Here is a 22,894-nt window from a genome sequence, read left to right as displayed (position 1 = left end):
TCTCAGTAATTCGGCCAAGTGGAAGTGAATGGCCATTTCCAGCGATTAGGTCTTGAAGATTTCCCATGCTTTTTTGTTTGCAGCATGACTGTATTTCATACTTTTGTTGGTGCACAAACATTACGTGTTTTTAAAATCCTCTCTATTTTGTTCTTTTCAGAAGAACCTGGAAAAATATCCATTTCCTGAGATTTAGAGCTTAGTTTTTCAACATTTTATAGTGTATTTGTTTTAGGCTTCTTTCTCCTGGGATATTCCTCTTCATAAAAAGACAGTATCTTAAAGGATACTTAATGAAAGCTGGGAAGGAGACAAGCATGCCTATCAGTCACGATGATTGTGTAAAATATTCTTGTGTGGTGTGTTGACCCTGGCTGGACGCCGGGTGCCCACCAAGCCGCTCTATCACTCGCCCTCCCAGCAGGACAGGGAGGGGAAAAAGTAAGATGGAAAAAACCTCATGGGTCAAGATAAAGGCAGTTTAATAAAGCAAAAGCAAAGGCTGTGTGTGGAAGCAAAGGAAAACAAAAGATTTATTCTCGACTTCCCATCAGCAGGCGATGTCCAGCCACTTCCCAGGAAGCAGGGCTTCAGCATGTGTAGTGGTTGCTCTGGAAGACAAACGTTGTAATAACGAGTGCTCCCCCGCCAGTCCTGCTTTCTCTTAGCTTTTATTGCTGAGCAGAGATGATATGGTATGCAATATCCCTTCGGTCAGTTTGGGTCAGCTGTCCTGGCTATGTCCCCTCCCGGATCTTGCCCACCCCCAGCCTAATGGTGAGGGGGGAATGTTGGAGACACAGCCTTGATGCTGGGGGAGCACTGCCCAGCAGAGGCCAAAACACTGGTGTGTTATCAACACCCTTCTAGCTACCAGTATAAAGCACAGCACTATGAGGGCTGCTGTGGGGAAAAGTAACTCCATCTCAGCCAGACCCAATACATCTTGCTAAAATCCTTTTTCATTTCCAAGTAAATTAACATATATGACTGTTAAATAGGTTCTCGCTCTCCAGGACTAAAAACTAAATTGTAAAATTACTAAATTGTAAAATTACTCTCCATGTGGAGTAGGGAAGGAATTTATTGTGAGAATGGGAATGCACAGAAAAGGTGGGCCAAGAACCAGCAGGTTATTGCAGGTCAGCATATATAATTGCCAATAAAATTGAGGGAAAGCAGTTGAAGCAAAATGTCTTCCTTTTTATAGCTATCCTGAATAATTCTACATTTGTTCATGCATGATATGGCTCCCATGATGGCAGATAATTTGTCAAGACTTCACAAATATATTGCTAAATTACAAGCTTACATATGCTCATCTGGACATGGCCAGCTTTCCTCAGTCAGAGCCTACTAAGCCATTTTCTGTGGTACTCCCTATACTGTAACCAGATTTGTTTTTCTTTCCTATTATTTCTGCCACTCTGTAGAAGTTCTTCTTGTTAAGTCTATACTAACTGTTATCGCTATGAGTATGTCTCCATTACCCTGCTAAATTGAACTCTATAGAGTATTGCAGTTAGCTCATTCTCAAGGTTTTTTATGCTGAGACTAGCAGATGTGCAAGAACTAGTGTAAGTTGGTAATGTTACTATTTGCAGGCATTATTCCATTAAAAGGTTATCAAAATAGTTGTTTCAATTTTTAAACCCACAGTTTAAAACCTGGGTGAAAAGAAATGTTAAAGTGTATGCAGTAATCGACAGGATTCAATGAAATTTTCTAATGGGCTGGACAGTTTTCAAAGGTGTATTATCACTATTGGCACACTGCAGTGTAATGGAGCTGGTGGTAATTTCCATGTCACTTCATTCCACTCAGGATTTGACTATGAAGTTTATCTGATAAGCTGGCTTCAATAATCTATCACATGTTGTGGCCCACATTCAGCATAGTCATTAAAATAGACTTGTATACTGCACAGGGAAACCATGTTGGTAAATCTTTTTGTTTTACTGAAAAAAAAGTAAAATGATAAGTGAAATTACTGTTTGTCATTAATAAAAGTTGCAGATGGCATGAGTGAGCTCTGCATCCAGCTCTGGGGCCCCCGGCACAAGAAGGACATGGACCTGTTAGAGTGGGTCCAGAAGAGGGTAACAAAAATGATCAGAGGACTGGAACACCTCTCCTATGAAGAAAGACTGAGAAAGTTGGGATTGTTCAGCCTGGAGAAGAGAAGGCTCCAGGGAGACCTTATTGTGGCCTTTCAATATATAAAAGGGAGCTTATAAGAAAGTCAGCAAAAGACTTTACCAGGGTCTGTAGTGATAGGACAAGTGGCAAAGGTTTTAAACTGAAAGGGAGTAGATTTAGATGAGATGTAAGGAAGAAATTCTTTATGATTAGGGTGGTGAGGCACTGGAACGGGTTGCCCAGAGAAGTTGTGGATCCACCATCCCTGGAAGTGTTCGAGGGCAGGTTGGATGGAGCTCTTTGAGCAACGTGATCTAGTGGAAGATGTTGATGCCCATGACAGGGGGGTTGGAACTAGATGATCTTTAAAGGTCCCTTCCAACCCAAACCATTCTATGATTCTGTGATTCTATGATTTTCACAGATTTAGCTGTTAGAAGTTAGCTTAAGTAGGCTCACTTTTCATCAGCACAAAAAGAGGGCCCTTTCAAAGGGGATTCAAAGTAGGATTCTAAGGAGTGTTTTGCATGCGAATCTAAACCCATGTCTTCATCTTTTTTCTGCACCTAGCTGCATCTTTTGTGAGTACTGCTGCAGTCTGAGACTTGCACTGGGTTGTCCTTCCCATGGAATGTTTTTGGTTCTGTTTTTCTCTAAAGCTCTTTGGTGCACAAAATGGAGTTACAGAGCTGAGGGAAAAAAAAATAGAAAGGTCTTTTGTGTTTTGTTTAATTTTATAAGGAAATTAAATGTAGTAGGAGAGTGTAAATATCAAAAATGTAAGCTCATATCTTACAAAGGATCTCGCCCTCTCACCATGCACTGAACTTAAATTAATAACCTGATATGGTATTGCTTAGTTGCACTGTACAGCCTTCTGACTAACTCCATCCAGTTCACTGCCTTTTCTTCTATGACCCTGAAGGAGGGTGGCTTGTCCTTCACCACTACCTTAAAAGCAGAACACCGCACGGTGCCCTTCCAAAGGTGCTTGGAGCAGTAAGACATTCACTATACCTCTGTGTAAAGGAAGGAGTGGACTAGAATATCTTCTACCAGTCTGTATTCAACTCTGTTGAAAGGGGGGGCTCAAAACTGCCGTCTGGCCTGTAACTGTCAGGCTGAGCCACCTTGGTTAGTATGTCAGTAGTCCAGAGGATGAATATTAAAATTTGCATTTATCACTTATATTGTGTACATATGCAAGAGGGTGTAGGTAAATTTGCAGAACTGTATGTTTGTGCATGTTGTACATGCACATATATATGTATGGATGCATATATTTATACAGCATGATAGCCTAAATACAGGTTTTTTCCACTTCTGATCCAATCTAATGGACAAATCTGAACAGAGATGTCATTCCAGCTATAGAGGATATAGTAGAAATTACTATTCTTTCTGTAAGTCTCTTTTGTGTCTTTATACACATCTGTAATATAGATAAATTTGTTAACTTCTAGAGTGATTCAAAGCTCTCTAATCCAATTTTCTATTGAGATTAATAGCACTTTGACATTTAGTGCTATAAATGTTAAATATGCTACACATGCGAAATAAATTGAAAATAAGCTGCAGTGGTAACAGTGGTGAATCCTATCTTGTCCTCTCTCAAGACCTCTTTGGAAACAGAATGAAGTTCTAGGTTTGTGAAGAGAGATAAATAAGGAATGCATTTTATTGCTATTTTATGTCTTTGGGGAGTTTTAGAGGTGCTTTGCCTTTCCCCCCCCCAATACTCATTTTATAGTGTAATAACTAAGAAAGGACTGTAACTGTGATGTGGTTAGCCTGGTTTATTGAATTATGGCTTAGGTCCCTGAGGATTAGCAGGACAGCTGGTATAAATTAGTGTAGTTCCCCTGAAACCTGTGATGCCATGCTGATTAATATGAACTGAAAATTTGATCCCCTTTGCCTACCTGATACAAACATTTCAGCTCTGAGCACAGCAGGCTGCTCAGAGGAAGCTGTTGGAATGGGGCTTTCCAAAAGAAAATGACTGATAAACCAAGAACAAAGGAAAATAAGAGGAAATATATGAAGGGGAATAAAACACAAAAGTACTTCTGTGATGGGTCCTTTCCTCGGGGTCGCTGATCTTCCTTTTGGCTCATGGAACGTCTGTAAGGGAGGGTGACCGTGCCCCTCTGTGGCACTGCCTGGCCCCAGTGACGAAGCTCTTGGCAGCACCAGGAGAGCAGTGTATCTTCCTTCTTTAGCCCTTGCAGGTCTCCACTGTCCCCCCAGAATTAATTCTGCTCTCAGTGAAAACTGAGCCATCAGAGGTTTGCATTTTGATGGTTTCCCTCTGCCCAAGACTTGTCTTCAGTATGCGAAGAAAACATTGAGCTAACAGTGGTTTTTTTCAGGGATTAGGGCAATGTTATTGTTCCCCCCACAGACTGAGTTTCAGGCAGTGAATGGATGGGGGAGGCGTGAAGGGGTTTTGAGCTCAAGACCTGCTCCCTGAGCTGCCAGTGCATCTCCTTCCACTCCTCCGCTGTATGCAGCGCTGCTCGTGTACTCATTTGCAGCTATGCAGGGGCAATATCCAGATATCTCACTAATGCTGAAGTCTGAGGTTTGGTGAGGATGTCAAAGCCTTTACCTGAGAGAGTAAAGCCTTCAGTGTAAGTCCTGGCCTAATAGATCTCCGCCCTTTTACCCCAACTCTTAAATAGCTGAACTGGACATGTGTTGGTTTTGGTTTTCTTTCTTCTTTTAGGACTCTTAATTTTGCAATCAGTAAGCATTGTAGGTAGTGACCAAACCCCTGTTCACATGTTTCTAGCCTAAACAAAACCAAATGTTACTACTGCTTGTGTCCAAGAGCATTCTAGGAGAGTGTAAGACTGGTAGGGTCTGAGTTAGGGGAAACGGAAATTGCTGTTTATGCATATTTTTGTAGGCCTTAATAATCTTTTCTTTTACTCTGCACAGCATAACTAAATCCAAATTGGCTGAATATAGTAAAGAATCTTTTTATGTACCTTAGCTGATGCAGTTTTTATTAGTAGGAATGGCAAAAAAAAGTCTTTCTAATTTATGGACAAATAAAATCCCTCCTACTCAGAGACTGTGATTCCAGGAGGGTAGGACAGTAAAAGTCTGAAGAGCACACCTGCAAAGCAGATTGCTAGCAGGCTTGCAGAAAAAGAAATGGATGTGTATAATAAGCATAAGATATATTGTAATTAAGTCACGCAGAGTCAGACTCATCCTTGGTGCAATTCCAGTGCAGCTAGTGGAGTTACCGGAGGGAGAAGTTCAATGTTTAGCTTTTAAAATCTTGCTTTTTAAAACTGTAATCTATCTGGCCTTCCTTTTTGGCTTTGATAGATGCTCACACACCATGATGACACATGAGTTTGTGGAAATACATAGATTGTTGCAGTGACAGAAGGCAGAGCAGGGACTCTTTCCTGCATTAGCAACTGCCATTTCTAAAATAAACAAAAGCTTTAAAGAAGCTCTTCTCCTGCCAGACAGTGTTACAAGAAACAAAAATAATGTACTGAGCATCCCTGACTTTGGATCTATTCATGTAACAAATGATTACTTACTTGGATAGCCTATTAAAAAAAACCCCCAAAACCCAAAACCTAGCAGTGACAATAAGGATTGCTGCAATCTGATATCTGAGAAAGATCCACCTTTAAAAGACTTTGCACTTATCCAGTACAGTCTCTCTGTCCAAGAGAACACCTGGCTGGCTGCTTGTGTATTCTGCTGGGAGAGGTCTGAAAGCTCCTTAAACTTTGTTATTCCTCTGAGACAACCTTTTTTGATATATGTTTGTTTGTTTGTTTGTTTACAAACTGCAAGTTCTTTTCCCTTTACTTTTTATTTAAAAAGAAAAAAGCCTTGTTCTGAGTATAGAAAACAGTATTTGACTTGTATAGTACAAGACTATGGAGTTAAGGTCCGAATTTCCAGTTCTGCAGTCTGAGTTGGCAGACTTCAGTCTTTCTGCAAAATACATTTAAATCAAGAACTACAACAACAACAAAACCCCAGAATTGAAACAGGCGGCCTCCCCCCCTCCCTTCTACCTGACAGATAGGTAGAATGAACTGCTTTATAAAGTGCTTGTCTGAAAGTGTAAAGAAAGCTCTTAGCAACTTTGAAGTATCCTCTGCTTTCAGAGCTGGGCTTCCACTTCACCCTGACAATCCCTGTGACTGATAGTTGTGCCAGAGGGAATTCTGCAGATCCGCTTGGAAACGTCTCAGCCAGGCACCGCAGGTGGGCAAGCTGCCTGGCTGATGCAGTGCTAGCAATCTCTGGTGGGTTTTATCATGTGCATAAAACCAAATTATCAGCTGTTTCTAAAGAGACATTGCTTGTATCAACTGTGACTAGAATTTGTAACTATCACACTTGAATTCATCACTGTCACAAATGTGAAAAATATTGCCGAGTCGAGGGCTTCTTTGGAAGTTGCTGAGGAAACAAAACAGAGAGGGAAAGGGTTGGGTTTGTTAATTTGCATATCAATCCTTAAAAAGATTGCTCTTACAAAGCTGCACTGCATCTCCTTCCTGGAAGTCTGCCTCACATGTTGAGAAAAAGAAATCAGACAATTTTTCTAGAGATTACTGTATATTAATTGATTATTATAAATAAGGGCAGTGAGGATAACATCTGACAAGGAACAGAGTGGTGGTTTCAAAAACACCAGGTGATTTAGCCATATGTCTTTCATCAAAATCAATCTCTCTCCAGAAAATGCTGTAGTCTTATTCTCTTTTTCTTTTATTTTTCTCCTGCACAAGTAATAACCTGCCTTGGAAAAGTGGTAATGGATCAAGCCCTGTTCTGTTTTTGTTTTTTTTTTTCCTTTCTTAAACTATATACCAGGCTGCTAGGCTGTGCTGTGCCAGTCTGACAGTAATTTTGTGTATCCCGTTATAAAACGTGCAATACTGCTTTATAGCATGGTAAGCTCTCTAAGAAAACCAAGTCATTAGAAATGAGCCATTTTGGAGGTAGACACTGCATAGGAGAGAACACTGATCGATTAACACATACGTATTGTCCACCCCAGATTACTGAAATGGTTTTTCTGAACAACTTACAGCTGGGTCAAATAGTCAGTGCCTGGCCACAAATCATGCATACCAAATTTGAAGATGAAAAGGGCTTTATAGAGGATTGTAAGGTGTGGGCCAAAACTGGATTTATTTTGGAAAGTAGGTTCCAGCTTTAACTACTGAGTACTCTCTACTGCTTCAAGATTTGCCCACAATTTTAAAAAAAAGCTTATTTTGGCAGTATAATTTAGTGGTTTCTACTAAAAAACTTAGTGGTTTCTATTAAAAAACTTAGTGGTTTCTGTCCAAAAACCTTGAGTTGGAAGGCCTGTTTTGTGTCAGGGTAGATTTTGAGGTCTGCATATTACTTTGTGTGCATTAGTAATTATTTTACTTATATAATACCGTTTAGCCAAGGATCTCAAAATACCCAATTAAAACTCCAAGTAAAATTGGTGAGGCATTTTGTGGCTGTAGGCTGTGGGAATACTCTAAGGCCCTGGTGATAATGCTTCTAGAAAAATTATGCTTGCATTCATTAAAATATATATTAGCAATGATAATTAGTGGTATATTTAAAATCTTGCTGTACAGCAGAAGAAATGTTAAGTAGTCACTTTTAGAAAAGCCTTTTCTACTAGTTAGCATACCCAAAAAGATGTCTCTCTTTGATTCAAGATCTGAATTTACTGCTTTATTTATAAAAAGAAGTAGACAAACCGATTTTCCCAAACAGTGTTAGCATGCCTTCTTCCGTGCCTGAGCAGAGGTAATTCTCATTTTATAATATTTGTTCAATACTCAGAAACATTTACAAAGAAGACAGGCATGGGAATGCCTGCAGCTGGAAGAGTGTGTCATAACAAGCCCTGAATGCTGGTGTATGACATGTCCGAGAGAAAGGGGTTGGTGCAGGCCATAACCAGCGCTTCTGAGCTGGAATATGGGTAATGATGTGGAGAGTGTGGTCAACTCAGGAAGGCTTTGATTCTTGTAGGCAGGAGACTGGATGAGAATATGTGCCTATATGAGAAGGTGAACCAGTATGATTAGGTCATTTTTTCCAGAAATTTTAAATTCCACCACCGCTGCCCCCCCTTTTTTTTCCCCTTTCTGTGCCACTGAAGTCAAGCCTATATAGCACACTGCTGGGGGAGGAATCAGATTTTTGTTAATCTTCTCTCATATTCACAACAGCTAATTTTGCGTGGCACTTTACTGGCATAGTCCCAGCTGTGTAAGTTGGATTCATTTAATCAGGTTATTTACTTTTCTGTGCCATACTCTAAATGGGTAGAAGCTGCAACAGTCCAGCTGCAAGGGATACCACCATCTCTTCATGTCTCCTCATAGTTTATTAGTTAAAGGCACTGCTTTGTTAAAGGCATTTTGTTATGTGCTCTCTGTTGAGAAATGAACTTTCTGCTCAGACCAATGTAGCAATCATCACATGCCATCATTGGTTTTTCAAAATGGGAGAGATTTAGCCAGATCTCTTTGGCTGTAGAAATTAAACTGTATGCAAACAGGAGATAAATTCGATGGTAATGCAAATCGACTGTATCTCCTGATCTGCAAGTGTGTCATATTTACACTGATCATGCCGTATTGTAAATTGTGTTTTATGAATTGGTAATGCACAAATGTGTGTACCTTTACAGATAAATACACCATCTTTCTTGGTAAGTTGGAACTGGATTTGAAACAAAAGGTTCTCAGAATACAAATATTTCCTGATATTCAGTGGTAGTTTGGCTTCAGTCCTTTGGTTTTGATTCATACAGAAATGAAGTCTCATGGTAAATCTTGACTTCATACTGACCTAACGTGAGGGCAAGGGAATAATACTTGTTCAGAACTATAGTTTTAAGCAGTGTTACCCTATGTGTGTTGAAAAATGCGGGACTGATCTCCAGTATACATGTGTGTATTTGTAAATAAGTAGATAAACAAATACCTGTATGTCAGCTGTTCTGTACACGGAACCCAGATTTCATGAACTGTAAATTACTTCATTTGACCACCAAAGGATTCCGTGAATGATTGCATAGTATTGGAGAAGATTTTATCCTGTAAATATTGGAATATCTATAAGAATAGTAAAACTTCCCCCGTTCTGTTTTTATTAAAGGAAAACCACTGCAGAAGAATAAAAATCCTAGGGGACTGTTACTACTGTGTATCAGGATTGACCCAGCCCAAAACAGATCATGCCCATTGCTGTGTTGAAATGGGACTGGATATGATTGACACCATCACGTAAGTACTGTGCACGGTGAACCCGGACAGGAGTGCTACAATAACTTCTACGTGACATTCAGGAAGTGTGTTCTCCGAAAAACAGCCATGTCTGCTAGCACAGCCCACCTAGCAATTCACACTGTTGCATTCAGGTCACAAGATACTGATTTCAGGAAGGGTCATTCTAGACATTGATTGTCCGCTCCATTTAATCACTGTGAGGAAAAAATCCACAAGTATGAATATGTACAGGCACATACACATAGTGATTAGGGGTCAGAAAGATACTGGGAAGTAATGAAATATTCCTATTGCCATTTGCCACAAAGAAAGAAGTCCAATTTCTTGTTTGACAGCGATAAACACTGCTCATTTTGCACACCAGTATGTAAACTCAAAGCCAGTCCTGGTGTATGCATGGTGTATATGTGTTTGTATTCTCAAAATGATAGCTTGCTGATTTCTCCTTTCTGTATGTCATGTTTAAACATTTAATTTATTCTGCTTTTCAGAAATGTAATGTGAAATTCACTTTGCTGATCAGAAGACATTTTTTATGCTTGAGAGCTCTGCATTAATCATTATTTTACCAAGGTGAAAAATGTGAATGTGAGAGAACTGTGAATGAGCTTTTAGCGAGAGCTGGAGATCGATTTCATTACATAGGAGGAAAGGGATAAAGACTGGGAATTTCTGGAGGCTGTAGGAGGGAGTGCACACCTGTATTAATTGTGTATATAAATAAATACTGGTCAGGACAGTGCTATTATATTTGGAATGAGCTTGCACAAGTGTGTCACATCAGGGGCCTTAGCCTGTTGTATACAGGAAAGTGTTTGTCCGCTGTTTCCAGTAGCCAGTTGTTCCTTATCTCTGTTGTCAGCTGGACTGTTGGGAATATGGAGTTGACACAAGCTTCTGCTTCCTCTCACTTAATCCCCACATTTTTGCATTGTATACAGAGAAGACCTACCTTCTCTGTGAAGGCAAATAGACCACAGTGTAATGTCAATTTAAAAATGAATACTAAAGTATTTAGAATAAGAAAACATAAGGCTTATGAATTCAAATTATGCATTTTTTATTTGGAACATGTCACCTTCTTTCTTCTTTCTAATAAAGCTTTTGCCACATCGTATATTTCATGTCATCCATTTGCATGTGAGGATGTTTATGCACATATATGCACACAAAGAAGTTGTTTTTCCAAAACCAAATTGTATTCATTTCTGGAGAGTCTTGGTGTTGTAGAAGAATGTATTATGCTCCTCTCACAAGTTCACTGTAAGTTTTGCTCAAGAGATTTGGGGTTATCTCTATGGAAGTAATGGCTAGTTGTTCAAACCCTGCTAATGCCTTAGGGGAACATGTACATTATTAGCCATTTTTGTTGTTTCATATCAACCTTAAACTTTTCTGTGAACCTGGATTCATTGAGCTTTCTTTGCAGAGGACTTGAAAGCATAGAAAAAAGGAGAGAAGTACTTAAAGCAATTGAAGGCTCATTCTCACTTCTAGTTCAATCCATCTGTTTTTATTATAATGTTCATTTATAAAATCTTTCAGAGCGTGAAGAGTTGGGCCAATGAATCCATATTCTCCCTCTCATTCAATGCAAGTTCATCATCTTTGTAAACATTGTAAAATTGATAAAAGACTTTCTAATCTATGATAATATATGATAGTCTATGACACTATAAAATCCTAAAGAACATCCTAAGTCTGTAAATGAATGTATATGTGCATTATTCCAGCAGTATATGGATAGGAGGCCTTGGCCTTTAGAAGCATAGTTAGATATACAGGCCTTGTACATATTTTCCAACTTTTTTTTTAAATCCCTGGAAAGCAGTAGCTGATGCTCTCATCCTCTTTTAAACCTAGCATTAATCTTTAATTCATTAGTTGTGCTGTGTTTCATGTGTACAAATAAGATAGTGATATAACTGTCTGAACTTCCCTTTTTTGAATGTTTCAGTTCTACTAATAATAGAAATGAAACATGTTCCCTTTTTATGTTATCATTTATTGGCTGCTGTCATGATAATGTAAACTCGAAAAAGAAGTTGAATTAAAGAGGAAGGAAAGAACTGGGACCATTCAGCGTGGAGAAGAGAAGGCTCAGGGGCAGTTTTTATCAATGCATACAAATACCTGATGGGAGGGTGTAAAGAGGACAAAGCCAAACTTTTCTCGGAGCAAGAGGCAATAATGGCACAAACTGAAATACAAGAAATTCCATTTAAATGTAAGAGAAAACTTTTTTACTGTGGAGGTGGTCAGATACTGGAAAGGTTGCACTGGAAGGTTGCGGAGTTTGCATCCTTGGAGAGATTTAAAACCCAGCTGGACGCAGTCCTGGGCAACCTTCTGTAGCTGACCCTGCTCTGAGCAGCAGGAGTGGTCTAGATGATTTCCAGACACCCTTGCAGCATCAGAAACTCTGTGATTCTAAGTGGATGGGCTGTAGTGTGTTATCTAGACATGTTTAGTCAGAGGTTGTGGTAGCAGATAACTAACTGACAATTTCAGCATTTATTTTTTCAAGAATTCATAAATTGTAAGTCTTTAGTGTAGTCAGTGGTCAGAGCATGGTGAGAGGACAAGATGGAGAAGAGTCAAGGTTATGAAAGAGCACCAGATTTATTTGCGGTTGTTGAATGGCTAGAGACCTATTCTGCATCGTTTGTACATAACCACAATTAATTAATCCCTTTTTGTTTTCAATGAGGAATTAGTAGTGTGAGTAAGGACTGTAAGATCCAGGCTCAATACATATTTCTTCTCTTAGTTAAATGAATGTGCCTGTTTTGCTTATGTTAGGAAACAGGAAGATAGTGCCTTCCAAGTGCCATTGCCCTTGATGGCAGTACTATTTTTTTCTTTTACGGCAAGTGAAGCATCATCTGTTCAGATATTGTTGGATTCTGGGTGAGGTTCTTTTCTTGACAGAAGCGTGTAGCTAAGCCAACTGCACGAAGAGCTTCAAACCAGGAAAATAAGTTCTGCTGAAGATTAGGAAAAAAACTCTTCACTTCTTCACAGAGACCAAAGTTAGAAGATGGATTCCCCAGATTAATTTGTTTGAAAATACATTGAGGAAATGAAAAGGAGAAGTGAAGAGCGTATGATGGTGAAGTTGGAATGCAGCATTTTATTTTCTATTGGTATGATTATTAGGTGTTGTTTATCTGTCCCATGAGATGCAGAGTCACTTTTGTTTTTAAACTACCCCATTTCATCCAGAGTTGGATGCCAGCTGGTAGTCTTCTAAAAGTCTATTCACTTTACTGCAGAAATCAGATCTTGGCATTGTAAATTTATGCTTGGAAGTTGTCATCCCTAGTGAAAGATTTGTCATATTACCTGGGATAAATGAATAAATAAAATCACTTGAATTGTGATCCAGCTGATGGATCTGTCAAAAGTGCCTGTCCCAGAGATATGTACCACCAAGACGTGCTTTTTCCAGGAAATCAATGAATAGAAACTTCTAGTGGCTGGTTGATGCATCTGTGATTTGACTGAGTTGAGTGTTTTAATGAATTCATATAAATTGATACTTTCTATTCTCTTCATGTTTTGTGTCACTGTTATTTAAGTATCCTAGAATATGGTGCTGCCTATGAGTATCATCTGAGGATGTTGCCTTACTACATTTAGATTGAGATTTTCAGGGTAATTTTCAAAGAACATTATAAAATACTTAAAATTTTCACAATTTCATCTTCCTTCTTTCTACAAAGTATTTTTTTCAAGGGCACAGTTAAAGTCAGACCAGAATCATTATGTGAGGATCTTTTCTTTTCTTTAAAAAAACAACAAAACAGGTAGTGTTATATTCTGTTTCTATTCCAAAAGAATTTCTGCTGCCAATGAGTTTTGTGTCAGTGCTTCAGTACAGGCCAGGTGTTTGTTGTACTTCAAAGTCACTTAAACCAACATGGCAGTATTTAAGTGGGAGATAAGTGTTGGATACCACCGATGTTGCTTTCATCAGCTGAGTTTTAACTGTCAGGTTTTTGTAAGTAATATAATTAAAATGGTCATGTTCATTAGTGCCTCTAATGTGCCAGATGTTGCTGTAATGTGGCAGATGTTGTCCTCACCTTGGTTTTGATCGGTGTGTTAGGCCAAGTACGCTCTTCACCTTACTTAAATTGCTTGCCACATTTGAAGGTTCCACTCTATTTACTACAGTCTTTTACCTTCTAAATAGATACGTTAGCTAATTGCCATGTAGAAAAGTTTTGCCCAGCTACCCAAGCTCTTTCCTCTCTCTCCCATGAACTGGCTAGAGTTCTGATTTAAGCTAGTATTATGGGGGCAATTTTATACATTCTTAATAATAGTTTGTCTTGCCTTACAGAGCATTTCATCAGGTGATATAAATTATATTAAGCAATTGTTTGGTTCAGTCCAGAAATGTAACCTCTTAGGAGATGAAATGTGATGAAATGAGGGAGTTACTTAAATGCACTCAGTAACGCCACAGGGCAAGAAGTGAACTGTAATGTTTCCAGTGGGAAATGAGGAGGGAATCTGGGTGAGCAGGATACAAATACTGGATTTGGGACTGGGCCAAAATACTGGGGTTAACATTCATAAACTTGTCAGAAGTGTAATGGGATCCTGTAATCATTCATGTTGTCACATAAACTGTACATTTTCACGATACTCCTTCCCTTGACATCTTACTAGGATGCCATTTTGATACTGACTCAGAGGGAATTGCACCACTAGCTGTATCACGGGCTATGTCTCCATTAGCAGGTGGCATGGCACATCTGTAGATCACAGCAGCTGCTGCTGACTACTTCAGTTTAACCTATACGTGTTACAGTGGGGGAGGAGGCGGAGGGTTAGTCTGGAATAGGTCTCGTCTGGCCCCCGGATTGAATGTTGCTACTGCATGTGGGGTTTGAAGAGGTCTGAAGGAAAGTGTCCCTGAACCTTTGCTTCTTGAAATCCAGGCACCCCAGTGGGGTCTGTCAGCTTTTCTCTGTGTCACATAGGTGAGCTTATCCCATACAGATGACTCCACCTAATATGGATGACTCCACCGGTCATCCATGTGAGACCTCACAGATGGAAGTTGGGCTTATTTTGCACCTGCACATTGTGTTGCTGCTTGGTTGCATGGGTCATGGTGGAGACTGATGCTTGAACTGTCTCCTTCCTATGGGTCGTGGTGGAGACTGATGCTTGAACTGTCTCCTTCCTATGGGTCGTGGTGGAGACTGATGCTTGAACTGTCTCCTTCCTATGGGTCGTGGTGGAGACTGATGCTTGAACTGTCTCCTTCCTATGGGTCGTGGTGGAGACTGATGCTTGAACTGTCTCCTTCCTATGGGTCGTGGTGGAGACTGATGCTTGAACTGTCTCCTTCCTATGGGTCGTGGCGGAGACTGATGCTTGAACTGTCTCCTTCCTATGGGTCGTGGCAGAGACTGATGCTTGAACTGTCTCCTTCCTATGGGTTTGGTCACCAGCTGACCAAAGGCACTGGGGAAGGGAGAGGAACTACAGCAGCCAGTTTGAGGAAGCCCAACTGAAATGTCAAGTTTTCCCACGTGATCTTTTGTCTGAGGAAGAAGACTAACTTTTCTGACATCAACACTGTTGATGCTTTTCCCCTGGTCCTCCAGAGGTCCAGGGCCTGGGAAAGTTTGGACTGGCAGGAGTGAGTTGACCTTGAATTCTGGGAGAACCAGCAACTGCATTTTCAGCAGTGGAGAAAGCTGCCTACCATTGGTGAAGGCTTAGTCAGCTTGCACCTCTGTGAAAGGGAGCCTCTTGACTGCTGAAGCCATCAGACCTTCACAGCCCTGGCTCTCTGCTGCCGTGCTCCAGGTGAGCAACGTACTGGGAAAGCATGCAGCTCTGGTCAATATATTTAAGAAAAAAAAAACCACCACGAAAACCCAAACAAACCAAAAAACCCCAAACCTGACCTGGAGAAACAGCTGCCGAAAACAGGACAGCAAAGGTTTTCAGACAACGAAACTTAATTGCCTGAGAGGCCTAACATGGCCACCAAACCGCAGAGAGGGCGAGGGGCCTGGCCTACGGGCGCTGCGGGGCCATGGCCGGCAGCCTCTCCTGCCGCGGCCTGCCGGGCTGGCAGAGCGCTCCGCGGAGGGAGAGTCTTCGTCACCGACGTCCGAGGACTGACCGAGTCCTGACGCAGTTGAAGTGGAGCTGACACAGAAGTGTGTAGGGAGATGTGCGACATTACAGGGCACGCTCATCTTAGAACCGTGCGTATAGAAAAAGCGAACGTAGGGAACTGAACCAAGAATCTGGTCTATGCCTTTAACTGGGAAACATCTATTTCTATGCAGGTATTTTTGGACCTAAAGAAAAGCCCTGAATAACTTATAAGAAATGGGATGCAGAGCCCTGTTTTTTTTCCTTCAAATGCAGCACAGGTCTGGAGCTGTTCTGCAGATGATCTAAATGACTTTGATGGTTTGTAGCAGCACATGAAATATTTGTAGCTAAGGAGAGAACTAAAATTTAAAGGCTTGGTAGGGTACTTGAGCTGTCAAGGTAGATGGTCATCTTATTAGTCACTTACATGGACTCTGCACACTTCTAGTTTAAAAAGAAAATATTTTTCAATTTCCATTTGTTTCTGGGCCTACTTTTGTGTTAACATTTGGAAAACTTTTGAGTATATTATATCTGAATCTAGGAGAGAGTAAGTTGTAATTAATAATTTATTTGAGAAACTTCTTTATCCTATTCATGGCTTGTTTGTGAAGTGCTAGTATTTTTTTCAGAAATGTATCTATAATTTAAAATGCATCATTGGACACTTATGTGATATTTTAGTGCAGAAATGTTGATGTTGCTCGGGAATATGATTGTGGTACTGCTCTGATTTTATATTTGAAGCCTATTCTTTATATATTACTTAACATTCCTCATTTTTGATAGTTCAGTGGGGTATATTCATGGAAATTAACTGCATAAAGGTCATACAGGTATTCACGGTAAATTCAGAAAGTTTAATGAACTGTTGATGAGCTTTTCTGCCTACTCAAATTTAATAATGGCGAAAACATCCCTGAAACACACTGTAGTTTCTGGGGAAAATGTAATTGAGTTCTCGATTTAAATTTTTTACTGAGTGACGACTTCTGGAAATCTTTTGTTCAAAACATGAGCTGTGAGATTCTGCTTTAGGGTTCATTGGTACATTATACAGTCCAGCTTATTTAACAAGGAATATGATCGGCCATGTTGTATTTCTCTGCTCATTTCCTTTCGTTTACTTTTTGTTACGCTATTTAAATTTCTAAAAGCAGATGACATTTCCCCCTCTCTCTCAAGCCAGTTGGGATAAAGCAAGGTCAAATGTTTGGGGTGGTCTTTATCAATGTCTGAGTTTCACTCTCTTTCCAGTTACATTTAGCCTGAGGTTTTATATACTGTTTTAAATGGGTAAAAAACCCCAACATTCATTTGCAAGCAGAGAAACTCACACACTTGCAGGTTCGGCAATGAAGATAATTACGTAGGTACTTAGTTATGCGGGAGAACATAGACAGGCAAGCAAGGTGTAATCCTGAAGGGCTTTGGTTTGCAGGGTATGGTCTTGCTGTAAGGTCAGTCTGTTAATGGCACATACACACGCACAGGTGAAGATACAAAGGTTAAGTTATCACTAGGTGGCTTATATCATTAGCTCCTTTCGTTTCCTCAAGGCTTTGTCAAGCAGACAGTGTGCACAACAAGCCCTGTAACACTCAAGTCCTTTTAGGACTCCTTGGAGTCATTTTTGAGGCTTGACTGGGAACAGATACTGAATAAAGGAAAGCTGACTTGCAGTGAGTAGAAATGGAACACGGAAATATTTAATCTTTCAGAAAGCTGTGCATAAGCCTTTCTGTGCTGTTGCATAAAATATGACTGAAAAATGTGGTATGCCCAGATTCCCTATGGGGACAAAAGATAGCTCCACATTACTCACATTAGTGATGGCCAACATGGTATATACTTCAGCACTTCATGGCTGCAGAGTTCCTTACTTAAGTTGAGGCCAGGTATCTTGTGCTGCTCAACCCACATCTTGACCTATGCTGCCCTTTCTGTTAATTGTACTTAATCAAGTACAACTATACAAGAGACAAATACAGTAACTGCTCCTGAAAGAGTTGAAGAGTCCTCCTAAAGACCTCTCTGCCAAATCCAGTGTAGCCGGATGATACTTTAGAAAATATATTAGTCAATGAAGATCAACGGAAAATTATAGCCAGAGCCTCAGTTTAAGGTCTTCTCCTGTTAAATGCATTGGAAAATTTAAATTTTAAAAAGCTAATGAAAATCAAGTCCATGTCATTTATTTACCAATATTATCTCTTTTTAGACTGCAACTTAACTGTGGAATGCCAGCTCTCTCTGTAACAGAAAGAGCTACAAAGATTTATGTGCAGTGTTATCTCTGCATGTAATGTGTAAGACTATTAGCTTCAAGGCTCCTTTTCGGTGTTCACAAGTCCGTGCAGGGTGTGAGTTACATCATGGCCCACATTCACAGAAATGAAGAATCCTTCCTTACTGTGGCACCAAAATTAAAAATGCTTTTTACTAATGACTTTGCCAATTAATTCTTCCTTTCCCAGCTACACAGTGAAAAATCTCTGAAGGATAGATTTCATTTACAGGTGCAAGTCCATACTTACCGGTGGTTTCTGTGCCACTCTTGCAGGAGCTTTGGAAAGATATTAGTGTTTATGAACACTCTTCATCTGCTGTCTTGCACTGATTGATTGGTTTCATCATTTTCTTTGCCCTGTACTCCTGTAACTGGGTAATTGAACTGATTAGAACATAGTAGAGTGGAGTCATTGCTTATCCATTTACCTTCTCAACTAGTACCTCTTCATGCCTCTTTTCTCGCAGAAACTGTAAAAGTGTTTAAATATAAGTCTGTGTCCTTTCAGTCTCACCATAGAAGATGATGCTTAGCTGAACATACCATAAAGGTAAAGGTGCAGCACAACTCTGTGTGATTACTAGTAGTTGCAATAGTTTCCTAGCAGTAGCACAGGGTGAAAATATCAGTTGAAATAATATCATTAAATACTAAATAAGTATCATTCAAGAAGACTGAAAGTCTGAGACACTTGGGGGAAAAAAAATGTTAATTTTTAACTGAGTAGGTTTTCATTCAAGTGGAATTTAATTAAATGGTGAACTTAGAGAACATCACAAATCTAAACTGTGACAACATAAATAAGACAATAACTTAATTATTAAATATTTTGATTATTTTTAACCCTCTGTGCTGCACAGAGAGGAAGTGTTGGGGTCCATATCAGATTATGTTATATTATTTTAATTACAAATTAAATATTTTACACTATTACCTTGAGATCAAGCCACTGCAAACAAAACAAGTAAGGAAAAGAAAGTATTATTTTGATATTAAAGATGGAGAACTGAAGGAGGATAAAATTAGTTTGAGTCACAACAAACTGTGGTAAAAGAGGAGAGAAATTAAATGCAAGTCTTGAGTGACTCAAGCTTTTATTTTACTCACAAGACCAATCTTTTCCTTAGTGTTTAATATTAAACTACTTCATGAGGAAATTCAGTTAGCCCATATAGGATCAGGCATGATCTTTATATGAGTGATTGGGGGGGGGGGGCATAAAAAAGATTTAGAGAAAAATCTACCAACCAGTAAACCCAAGGCTAGGGTAAGGAGAAACATTAACAGAGATTTTTTGGTAAAAAGAAGAAGCCAGGTAGCCCATTTTAATACTGAGTTGAAAGCAGTCTGGAGTAATGGTAGAATTGAAACATGTTTGCTTACTTACATGTCAGGTTAAAATTAAACTGAATAAGATAGTTTAAAAAAATCTTCTTTTGATTCCAACAATCGCGCTGTGGTTGCTTGTCATCCTGCTGAAATAAATACGCACTGGGAAACAGGAACATTTATGACAAAAAAAAAGTAAATATGTGAGTTGCAAGATAAACAGGGAAGTGCAGAAGTTAAGCTGGCTGTCTCTGAGTTATTTGAGTTACAGCCAGAAAGTTCTTTGTTTATCTCCCAGTAAAATATCTAAGTTTCTGTAGGACGATAGCAAGTACTGCAAAAGTGGCAAATAAAACCTAAAAGGTATATAGTCTTGGGGAAGTTTCGTGACAAAACCATTTACTACACTTCCTTTATTGTCAGTTTATTTCTTTTTTCTTTTATTAAATGTAACAAAACATAACCTTTTCTGGGTTTCCTTGAAACCTGGAAAATTAAATTTGTATGTATTAGGTCAAAAAATTTAGAAATACTAAGATTTTGGTTCAACAGTAATTAAAATATGACCAAGAAAATTATTTCTTTTGAATTACAACTGGGGCTTTGAAACTAGTGAAGAAAAAGAACAGTACCCGAATACATAATTTGAGATTTTTAAAAGATCCTGTCTATTCAGTCATGTATATATATGTTAACTTTGGGGGAAGGAGAGAAGAAGAAAATCAAGAGCAATGTCATTGTGTAAAGACTAATATTCTGATGCTGTGTATTCCAGGTCTGTTGCAGAAGCCACAGAGGTTGATCTCAACATGAGAGTTGGATTGCATACAGGCAGGGTGCTTTGTGGGGTGCTGGGTCTCCGAAAATGGCAATATGATGTCTGGTCAAATGATGTGACTTTAGCTAATGTAATGGAAGCTGGAGGACTGCCTGGGTAAGTCTGAGAAAGAACCATAGAAAAAGAAACAGAAACCTGTATGGGTGAAGAACTTAATTCCTTCTTTAAGGCATTTGCACTGTAATTGCTATTGATAAGAAAGGTTGTGTTTGGTAAGAGCAACTAACGTACTATCTGATTTATCCTGTGGATTTCTCCAAATGATCTTGATATTTACATTAGTAATAGGTTAGATTAGAAGCAAAACATTCCCGGATAAAATCCTCATTAGAAGCTGCCAAATATAAAGAGTAGGAATGAGGCAATGCTGGGGATGTAGGAATGCTAGGCTTTCACCACTTCGTGTTATAAAAATAAAACCCTCTAGTTATTCCAGGAAATGCTTACCCTTGCACCTCTACACGTGGGGGGGGTGTGCCTTACTGCTTTTACATGGCAAGATTTCCAACACTAGTAGTATGCTATAGAAAAAAACACCTGTTTATGCACTCAGATATTGATGGTGTCTGTGCAAATGATACAGTAGCACATAAACCTGCAGCCAACCCCTGGGGCACCTCCTGGAATTAAGTACTCCTTGGACCCAGTTTAAAAGCACAGTGTACTCTCGCAAAGGTGCATGGGTGTGCTTCTGTGTGCAACCACATTTGGACTGGGGCCTACCATCCTCTGTTGGATTTTTAGAAGAACATGATTTGCTGAACAGGGGGACGATAGAACCTCTTAATCTTTGTGGTTAAGATGAGTGAATTTCTGATTGTTACGTATGTCTGCCTTAGCCAATTTTGGCAGTGTATTTTGTATTTTCCTTACCTTAAGGCTTTCCAGTGAAAAAAATCTGAACACATGTCTAATAGAGGAAAAAGAAGTTTCTTCTTTATGCACAGGAGAGATTCAGAGTGTGACGTCACAAGTTTCAAACAGCAGGATGTTTTTCCAAGCAGGCAGTGAGGCAAACACTTAAGAAGGCCACAAAATGTAGAAGATGATGTGCAGACTTTCACTTTCTACAAATCAACAAATCTGCACGTGTTTGGATGGTCAACAGTGATCTTGCTGTTCACTCTGCTCAAGTTTAGAAAATGCATGTAATAGAAATATTTCTATGTTCTATTTGGCTGAAAAAACAAAACAAAATTATTTTTTTACATCAAAAATAGGGGTTTGCACGTAAATTGACCTCTCTATGATCTTCTACACAGGAGTGTATTTCAGGAGCAACTAGCTCATAATGTATCTGTGCTTTAAACAACAATGTCCTATTTTTCTCTGCAGGAAAGTTCACATTACAAAGACCACCTTAGAGTGCCTAAATGGGGACTACGAGGTAGAACCAGGATATGGTCATGAAAGGAATAGTTTCTTGAAGAAGCATAATATTGAAACATATTTTATTGTGCCATCTCATCGTAGGAAGGTAAGCTTCGTGAATTCTAGCTTATTCTGTGATATGTTTTTGTAATTTAATAACTGTTCTGTGATATTCTGAAAGCAGAGGCAGTACTGGTATTTCTTATTTCTAAAAGCTCTTCAAACATTCTTGAAATTAGATCTTCTGGTTTTGACTGAGGCAGGAATGCTAAAAAAGCTAACCTTGAATGTTACATAGAGAAGATGATCAATTTACTTCTGAAGTTAAAAATAAAACAATTTTTCCCTTTACCTCCCCAAAAAGAAAACTGTTGTTTTATTCAGATTCTGTAATTGGTCTATCAGAAACTATATGATATATTACTCCAAAAATTTAATTCACTCTTCCCTTCATCCTCCCTTCAAAAGGGTGTTTCAGAATATTAATGCTAACATCTTGGCTATTTTTCTTCTAGTTTTCTTTACTCTTTCATTTCCCATGCCATTTTACCCATGCTTTCCTTTCCTCTTCTACAACCACTTACGGTACTGGTGGCTCCTTTACTGGGCCTGGAGGATTCCTCAATGAATAGGCACAGAAAAAGCAGCATTTACAGACATGTCATGCCCACAGCAGAAAAGTTAGTGAATTGAATTCAGCAGTGATTGAACTAACATCCCCTGGAAGTCTGGAAAAGCTGCCGTGTTGCTAAGCTGTACAACACAAGCCCTTTTATCCAGGTCAGAGGAAGAGGCTGCAGTCAACCATCCTGCTTTCGAATTTATATACCACTGTACCACAGATCAGGTATTTATGCTGAAGCTGAGTAAATTTTCTAAGATTACTGCAACAAGTAATATATCCTCTGTCCAAAACATGCGTGGTTTTTCCTCCTGCTACATTGAGCTGCTCATGACAAATTGAATGTTTTCCTTGCTTGCTCTGTCACCTCAGACTCCCACAATGATTTCGGTCATCCCTTTCTTATCTTAGCTGGCCTTCCCTCCAAATTTTTTTAAGCTCCCCTCTCCCTTCAGCTCCTTCCTTTTGTCAGACCCCTGAAGTTCTACTGGGGAAAGAGGAGTAAGTCAGCAGTGCTGTTGAGGGACAATAACGTTTTCTGCTCTTTTCTTTTTGGTGGAGAACAGAAAATGGAAAGTGTGGAAAGAATAAGGTGAGAGAAGATTTTAGCTCATTTGAGCGGGAACTTCATTTCTTAGATGTTGCTCAGGATTTAGCCACCCCTGATGGAGATGGATGTGACTCCTTGTTCTAACCAGATTGTCAGGATAGGGAGAACAGAGGCCCAGCACTGTGATGGCAATATCTTGAGTCTCAGCATGCAGTGAAGATGGTGACAATGGTTTTCCAACAGGTTCATTTATAGTCACACCTTTCTTCCTCAACCAGTTACTAAGTTTAGGGCAGTTCTGCTACAAAATGTTGTTGATCTCAAT

General features: G+C 39.4%; 1 protein-coding gene across 2 annotated transcripts in view; it reads left to right on the top strand.

The window, feature by feature from the left end:
* ADCY1 (adenylate cyclase 1) overlaps positions 1-22,894 on the top strand; it is a 165,171-nt gene that overhangs the window by 88,350 nt on the left and 53,927 nt on the right. For both annotated transcript variants that reach the window (XR_011329229.1, XM_069809308.1), the window contains exons 5-7: positions 9,307-9,434; positions 19,964-20,122; positions 21,362-21,503. Coding sequence is in view for 1 of the 2 variants with exons in the window: in XM_069809308.1 (XP_069665409.1) it covers positions 9,307-9,434; positions 19,964-20,122; positions 21,362-21,503 (429 nt within the window). In the remaining variant the exon portion in view is untranslated. The remainder of the gene's footprint in view (positions 1-9,306; positions 9,435-19,963; positions 20,123-21,361; positions 21,504-22,894) is intronic.

The sequence above is a fragment of the Haliaeetus albicilla genome, chromosome 21, assembly GCF_947461875.1.
Source record: "Haliaeetus albicilla chromosome 21, bHalAlb1.1, whole genome shotgun sequence".
In the NCBI taxonomy this organism is placed as follows: domain Eukaryota; kingdom Metazoa; phylum Chordata; class Aves; order Accipitriformes; family Accipitridae; genus Haliaeetus; species Haliaeetus albicilla.
This window is presented reverse-complemented; position numbering and strand designations above follow the sequence as displayed.